Below are 8,903 nucleotides of genomic sequence, written 5' to 3' on the forward strand. Positions count from 1 at the left end.
CAGGATGGCATACCTCTTTGAAATTTCTTTCATACACCAGAACATGGAAGGAGCTGTACGAGGAGGGAAATTTTGACTTCAGCTTAGTACACGAGATGAAGTCAAGGGTGATTGAGTCCCTAATCAACTTGGATATCTCTTGTTCAGTAGTTTCCGGTGTGAAGCGACTAACAAATAGTGCTCTGGTTTTCAACTTCATGCTCACATTGGTTCCTTTCCTAGAGCCGAGAACAACAGGCCGTCTGCTAGGTTTTCTATCTTGAGGGTATGAATTATCCGGCTTTGGGCCACTCTTATCAAGTTGTTTCTCAGTCCGTTTCCCTCCGCCTTTGGATTTACGAACTATTAGGGACCAATCAGAGCTATTGGCCGATGTCCCCGGAGCATTAGATTTATGACCGTTGTTGTCAGTGCTGGTTGGCCCATTTAGAACAGGTTGTGGTTGTGGAGCGCTATGAGTGGGTGCATTTTTATTCTCTCCATCAGAACAGTTTTCTTAGTGGAACCAGAATTCTTATTGGAAGGCTTTAACTTATTTGAGGAAGAGAACTTGGAAACACTAGACGGGTTTTCAATGTCTTCATTCACCCCACATCTATTATTTTCTATTATAGCTTTCAACAATTTGTTTTCCTCTATCACAGCGGCAAGATCCAACTTTACAGCAGTCATCTCAGCTCTGATTGCAGATAGTAGATTTATATTAGATTTTTCCAAAATATCAAATTTGCTAGTAAAGAACTCTTTCAAACTAACGAGCATACTCATAGAATCATTATCAGGCGAGATATCACCGTCGTTTAGGCTTGATTCATTAGCAGGAAGATCATTCTTTGTCGAGTGGAGGCTTCTAGAAGATCTAATTGGTGTATTATCGTCAAATCGAATAGTTGATTTCGTCATACAGGGCTGACATTTATAGCCTGAGTCATGAATAAATTTCAATTCGTCCTCACTTACATCGAGACAGCTTACATGATGTCTTATTGAACATAGCTCGCAATGCAAATTCTCGTGACGTGCATTGATAATCTTGTTACAAATACCGCATTTATTTGGTGCCATTATAATCAGAATAATATGAAAGAATCCTCTTTCTAAATGAGATAAATGACAATACTTATATCACAGAATGGGTAGAACGACTAGAGAAAGTAACAGGAAAACTTTAGGACATTTGAATAGTTCCAATTTAAAATGAAATCAGAAAAGCAATAGCGCAGGTCAGTGAAAAAAGAGTTAAGTTGGAAAATTGAGAAATTATTACAGTTGTCAACAACGATAATTATTGATAAAAAGTCAAGAATCATTCATTTAATGTTGCTATTCAGTGATCAACAGATCAACAGGTGGAGCCGTGATACCATATCAACCTGTGATAGGAAACACGAGGAGAAAAAGCAACAATTCAGAGATGTATCTCTGCCGCAATACCGTTATCTGTTTCTTTTCAACAGTTTTATATTCAAGAGCAAACTCATTTGCTAGGTTAACCGGGTTTGAATAAATTATATTGCTCTTAAGAGGGCCATAAAATGGGGCAATAATAGCCCTTCTGGCCAGATGTCAGGATGGCATACCTCTTTGAAATTTCTTTCATACACCAGAACATGGAAGGAGCTGTACGAGGAGGGAAATTTTGACTTCAGCTTAGTACACGAGATGAAGTCAAGGGTGATTGAGTCCCTAATCAACTTGGATATCTCTTGTTCAGTAGTTTCCGGTGTGAAGCGACTAACAAATAGTGCTCTGGTTTTCAACTTCATGCTCACATTGGTTCCTTTCCTAGAGCCGAGAACAACAGGCCGTCTGCTAGGTTTTCTATCTTGAGGGTATGAATTATCCGGCTTTGGGCCACTCTTATCAAGTTGTTTCTCAGTCCGTTTCCCTCCGCCTTTGGATTTACGAACTATTAGGGACCAATCAGAGCTATTGGCCGATGTCCCCGGAGCATTAGATTCATGACCGTTGTTGTCAGTGCTGGTTGGCCCATTTAGAACAGGTTGTGGTTGTGGAGCGCTATGAGTGGGTGCATTTTTATTCTCTCCATCAAGAACAGTTTTCTTAGTGGAACCAGAATTCTTATTGGAAGGCTTCACCTTATTTGAGGAAGAGAACTTGGAAACACTAGACGGGTTTTCAATGTCTTCATTCACCCCACATCTATTATTTTCTATTATAGCTTTCAACAATTTGTTTTCCTCTATCACAGCGGCAAGATCCAACTTTACAGCAGTCATCTCAGCTCTGATTGCAGATAGTAGATTTATATTAGATTTCTCCAAAATATCAAATTTGCTAGTAAAGAACTCTTTCAAACTAACGAGCATACTCATAGAATCATTATCAGGCGAGATATCACCGTCGTTTAGGCTTGATTCATTAGCAGGAAGATCATTCTTTGTCGAGTGGAGGCTTCTAGAAGATCTAATTGGTGTATTATCGTCAAATCGAATAGTTGATTTCGTCATACAGGGCTGACATTTATAGCCTGAGTCATGAATAAATTTCAATTCGTCCTCACTTACATCGAGACAGCTTACATGATGTCTTATTGAACATAGCTCGCAATGCAAATTCTCGTGACGTGCATTGATAATCTTGTTACAAATACCGCATTTATTTGGTGCCATTATAATCAGAATAATATGAAAGAATCCTCTTTCTAAATGAGATAAATGACAATACTTATATCACAGAATGGGTAGAACGACTAGAGAAAGTAACAGGAAAACTTTAGGACATTTGAATAGTTCCAATTTAAAATGAAATCAGAAAAGCAATAGCGCAGGTCAGTGAAAAAAGAGTTAAGTTGGAAAATTGAGAAATTATTACAGTTGTCAACAACGATAATTATTGATAAAAAGTCAAGAATCATTCATTTAATGTTGCTATTCAGTGATCAACATATCAACAGGTGGAGCCGTGATACCATATCAACCTGTGATAGGAAACACGAGGAGAAAAAGCAACAATTCAGAGATGTATCTCTGCCGCAATACCGTTATCTATATCTTTATACACTATCAGTTATTGTTCAATTCACTGACAAACAATCAGTTCAGATTTAATAGAGATCTACTATGAGCCACGCCTGAGCCGTCAAGGATGCAATCTCCCTATTGCCAATTGGAAAGAAAAAACTGAGACAATTCCACTTGTCAAGTTCTTAGCAGGTGGGTCAAAGTTCAATCGTAGTCTTAGTTATTTTTACATTGAATTATAGTATTTATGCCCTCTTATGAACTTTCATAATCCATTTTCAAAATACATAAAAATAATTTGTTCGAAGATGATGGTCTATGAATTGAGTAGTATTTTCTTCTTAATAATTCCCCATGCAGGAATAAACGAAGAAAAGTGGAAAATTGGTGGAAAGAACAGATGAGCTCACCGTCGACCAGAGGAGGTTTAAATTGTCAGCATTGATGTTATTTATAAGGAATCTTGTCAGTTGAAAGTAAATCTTACTATAGCTCAGTTTAGTATATTGTATCATCCATTTTTTATCTCATTTCAATAATAAATAATGTTGTTTTTGTCCAATTATTTATTAATTATAAATAAATTACTAATTTTAACAAACTGCCAAATGACAGAATCATCAATTTCATTTTATGTTCTGTATTTCAATTTATTCCATCTTCTGTATCATTTTTATATTTTGTATCGCCATAAATTTCATTTTATGATAATAAATATTGTAAGTTGACCCCAAATGAAAAGGTGTAGTTTTTTGTTCATTGAGTCACCTTATACTTTCGAAATTTTTGTTGAGATGGTTTGTCGGTCCTTCAAAGGCGGAATCAAACGTTTTATCAAATATTATTTCCGGTGATACATACTCTATGGAGCAGACCAAAAAATAACTTCATAAGCCGTAATGTTAACATATCTACCTTTTTCTCAGAAACCCTTTGAGGTAGACTTCTAAAAGTTTGTAAAGTACTACTTAGCACTATTATGAACACTTGAGCAAGAGGTAATTTAAAAATTATTTGTAAATCCAATTCTATATGCCTTTTTGTAATCCAATGCTGTCTTTTCGAGCAGTCATTCAGAAAAAAAATATTAGAAAATCTGGTGTGGCGCACTCACACAACTTTCCTTGCCGTTATGAAAATTGATCAACTGACGCTAGTGTTCACGCGCATCTCAAGCCTTCTATTCAAAGATCAAAGCCAGCTGGTGATAGGATAATAACGCTGCAGACACACGAAGTCTGCTAATCTCTTCATGTGAATGATTTAATAGAATCAACAGTTGCCAACAGTTTGCAATTTAATAATCTTATTTTCTTGAACTTTGAGCTTATTTTCAATTTAAAGTGAAAATGTTACTGAACATTAGTTGTAGAGATTTTTATGTTCAATCTTTTCCACTTGAAATTTTCTGTTTAAATTGTATCTGAAGCCTGATAATTGGGAATCTAAAATCAAACTTTGCATAGATGGGGCGAAGCTCCTGGAATTTTTACAGATATGGGACTTGTGGCAGTTGATAGAGCTTATCAATGACTTTTTTAGGTATAAATTTGATCGAAATCAAATAGGAGCCGTTTCGAGAAAATCGCGAAAACCCTGTTTTTGACATTTTCGCAATTTTAGCCGCCATCTTGAATTGCATTTGATCGAAATTGTTCGTGTCGGATCCTTATAATGTAAGAACCTTGAGTTCCAAATTTCAAGTCATTCCGTTAATTGGGATATGAGATATCGTGTACACAGAAGCACATACATACACACACCCACACACACAAACACATACAGATCAATACCCAAAAACCACTTTTTTGGACTTAGGGGACCTTGAAACGTATAGAAATTTGAAAATTTGAGTACCTTAATTTTTTTTAGGAAAGCAATACTTTCCTTACCTATGGTACATAATAGGGCAAGGAATGTAAAAATGGTTGAAAAGTGAAAAGCTTGTGCTAAAGTATGTAAAAAGGCCATGTCATTCAAAATATCAGTTGGATAAATCTCTAGTAAAAGGTACATATGTTGAAATTACGGCTTATGGTGTTATTTTTGGTCTGCTCACCTTAAATGTAACCACGTTAAAGTGATTCTATTTAAGGAAACAATGTCAGTAATCAGATGACAATAAGATGCCATAATTTTACGGCAGTTCGTGAAATCGGGCCGGTGTTGATTAATAATTTCAAATTTGTAAAGGGTTAATGTTACAATATCGGGGCACCGAGTTTCGCTCGTTATTTATTTATTAATAAACAGAACACAATTCTTTAAAATGATTGGGGAAGGACTAACAGGCACAGCCCAAAACTGTTTCTTTCCTGAATTTTTATTTATACACTATAAATATTCCAAAAAGTAGGTCAAGTTCCATACACTTGAATTCAGGTCCAATTATCAATTCAAACATTTAAAAACAGATGTTATAATTTAGATTGTTTACAAACCAAATTGAATAACAAAATAACACTCACTAATCACTTAAAACTGTAAAATAATGATTAACTTCGAAAATTATGATATACTCTTATTTAGAATGATATACCATGTCATGTCAACAAATCAGATTAATATTTTTATCAAATCGATTAAAATTTCTAGATTAATATCTCTCGTGAATAAAGCTGATTTTGATTGCAATAGTTGATAGTTGAACAGCTGAACATAATTCTGTCTCTCTTCCACACAGTCACTCACATCTTCTGTTATCGACAGACGTCGAAATTATCATCTGTTTTTCCAAGGATGAATAATTATTATCCTTTTCATGTCCTTCTGTGAGTTTTCCCAGGGATGAGACCAATCGATTTTTTTATCATAAACCTACTGTACTATTTTCCAAATTTCGTGAACATCGTTTGAACCGTTTTTTAAATCCGTTGTACATACATAAACAGATATCCAGATAACCATATACAGAAATTGCTCGCTTAATATAATAGGATCATCCAAATAATATTTATAAACTCATAGTATAATGTCAATATATTTCAATTTATACATAAATATAAAAAACTAGGAGAAAAAATTACTCTAGTATATTGTTATACAACTTGCAGGTACTTGGAGGTTAACATATACATAAGAAAACTAAAAGTAGGTGATTATTTGTAGCGAATATCTATCTTCAGCTTTTACAGTCAAGTTTAAACCACAGAAATGATAAGAGATATCTAATCTCCGGATGCATTATAAGCTGTACGGTAATGCAAAATTGATTTTTTCATACTGAACTGATATCGTCTAATTCAAAATTGTGTGGAAGTTATACTCACGTGATAATATAGCTTTAGACACGTGAGTCGATTATTCCATTCACTCGAAAATCAGAAAACCAGAATATCTTGCGAAAGTTGTTCACTTTAGCACGTCTATCCTTTACCGTAAATAAAGATACAAACATGCACAGATCAACATAGATAAATAGAATTTATTTATCCTAAAAATCATTCGTACTCTCTCCATACTTTTTTATATAAAAAAGTACGGTATTGTGTTTTTATAAAAAAAATAAAGAGGGTACTAGTGATTTCTATAATTATAATTAAACAGTTCAAGAAGACTCATTAACCTTCCGGTAGTCGCGCTGTCGTAAAAAGTACAACAGTGTCAGTTTTTTTGCTGCATAAAACTATTGAATGGGGTGGTGTCAGTGAATGAGTCACCTATGCATTCCAAATCTTTCCCCCATCACTCCACTGAGTTGCAGTATCAACCGAGCAATGGTTCAGTCTTTTGATAAGTGTCATTTAGTCGCACTGTGCATAAGATAGGGAAAGACTGTATGCGGGGACTGTAAATGAACCAATAACACATAATTGATGGCTTTGCTTGATGTACCTTATTGGGCTATGAAATGGTAATCATCCAAATGCTCATAGGCGTAAAATAATCCAAGAAGATGGAAAATGTAATTATATAATTAATACGGTATGTTTTGACAGTAAACAGAGTACATAACACTTGAAAAATTGGATGTTGTACAAAATACAACACGCGACTGCTCGTGTGATTGAGTAGGGCGCGACTACCGGAAGGTTAAAATACTTTATCAATAAATATAATTATAAATTCATTGATGTCGATGAATTAATCATCGATCGGCATTACATTATCATCTATCTATCTATAATACAAGGTGGGGCAGAGCCGATTGACGAGTTTGGAGGGGGCACTGCTCAGCCTGTGGTGGGAGTGGGCAGGCTCGGTGGGCGTCATTGTACAGTCCCGGGAGAATAGTTTTTAGTGTGCATCATGAATTGGACGGGAGAGCATCGCGGTTATGTTGTTCGCGCTTTTTACGAAAATCAACATTCGATTATCGCAGTTCAACGGGCGTTTCGACGACATTTTAACATTCCTGTCCACAAACCCGTCCCATCTGTGAACTCTATCAGAGCGTGGGTTCGTCAACTCGAGAAAACTGGTAGTACACGACAAGAAAGAAGACATGGCGCACCAAGAACAGTGAGAACTCCCGAAAATATTGAAATTGTGAGAGCAGCAGTCGAGCAATCACCGAGGCGTTCTGCACGCAGGCATGCAATAGCTTTGGGGATGTCCAGCCGTTCAATTAGGAGGATTCTTCATGAACATTTGTTTTTTCATCCATATAAAATCATGATTGTGCAAAAATTAAATGCCGCCGATTTTTTGAACCGTAAAAATTGTTGCAATGAAATGCTTCAACGCATCCCGGCAATGGCGACTCTTTTCTGCAGTGACGAGGCTCATTTTCATCTGTGTGGAGCTGTCAACAAACAAAACTTCCGGTACTGGGCAGCAAATAACCCTCGACAACTTCATGAAAGACCACTTAATTCACCAAAAGTGACAGTTTGGTGTGCCGTTTCTCAATTTGGAGTGATAGGGCCATACTTCTTCGAAGATGACAACATCACCGTCACTGTCACCTCCGAGCGTTATGTCACAATGTTACAAACGTTTCTGCAACCCAAATTGGAAGAACTTGCTGAGGAACAAGACTTGGGGGAAATATGGTTTCAGCAGGATGGGGCTACAGCCCACACAGCGCGCATTTCAATGGATTTGTTGAGAGAAATGTTCCCAGGGCGACTTATCTCTCTGAGGGGGGACGTGAAGTGGCCGGCACGCTCACCCGATTTGAGTGTCTGTGACTTTTTCCTGTGGGGCTACCTCAAAGAAAAGGTTTTCAAACATCGCCCACACACTTTGGAAGAGCTTAAGGAGAAAATCAGGGAGGAGATTCAGGCCTTACCAGTGGCAATATGCCAAAATGCGTTTGAAAATTTCAAAAATAGGCTACATCAGTGTATAGCTGCTGATGGCCGCCATTTAATCGATATAATTTTCAAAAACTAACACTAAAAACTTTTTTTCGAGCTGAATTCAATAAACCAAACCATTTTTTCTAAGTTTCTCCGTTCATTATTTATAACCCTTTCAAACTCGTCAGTCGGCTCTGCCCCACTCTGTATTATATTTTAAAGGAAGGAATTGGCTCATACATATACGGGATAGGAAGTACCCGAATGCCGCATCATCAACTCTTAACTACTGAACTGATTAACTTGAAAACTTTGCATAAAGTTTCTTAACTTCTACCGAGGATTGTTATAGGCCGATTCTCATTCCTATTTATCTATTTATCTTCTATAATATTTAAAAGGAAGGGTTATACATGTACGTGATAGGAAATACACGTGTATAATATTTGTGATGAATCTTTTGAATAAATCTCATGAAAGGAGAGAATTAGCTAGGAAAATTGTAATTACCCTTATAGACTGAAAGATCTGCCAAACGAATAGTTAGCACCCGAGCGATAAGGCTTCCTTATCAACAGCTGAGTATCAGATAAGAGTACCGTTCTGTACTACGCATTTTTCCAGAGAATTATTTAATAAAATTATAATTATTTTGCAAATTAAGTACAAACCATTT

At 36.2% G+C, this 8,903-nt stretch overlaps 1 protein-coding gene across 1 annotated transcript; it reads left to right on the plus strand.

Annotated features, from left to right (window-relative positions):
- The first annotated feature begins 7,679 nt into the window (after positions 1 to 7,679).
- On the plus strand, positions 7,680 to 8,321 carry LOC120351994. Its single transcript, XM_039431384.1, has one exon. It carries the CDS (start codon positions 7,680 to 7,682, stop codon positions 8,319 to 8,321), a length of 642 nt encoding a protein of 213 aa, XP_039287318.1.
- Positions 8,322 to 8,903: the final 582 nt, after the last annotated feature.

This window comes from Nilaparvata lugens, chromosome 6, assembly GCF_014356525.2.
Source record: "Nilaparvata lugens isolate BPH chromosome 6, ASM1435652v1, whole genome shotgun sequence".
NCBI classification, from domain to species: Eukaryota; Metazoa; Arthropoda; class Insecta; order Hemiptera; family Delphacidae; genus Nilaparvata; species Nilaparvata lugens.

Coding starts and splice junctions, on each gene's coding strand:
- LOC120351994 (XM_039431384.1), top strand. CDS start 7,680: ATGGCGACTCTTTTCTGCAGTGACGAGGCTCATTTTCATCTGTGTGGA.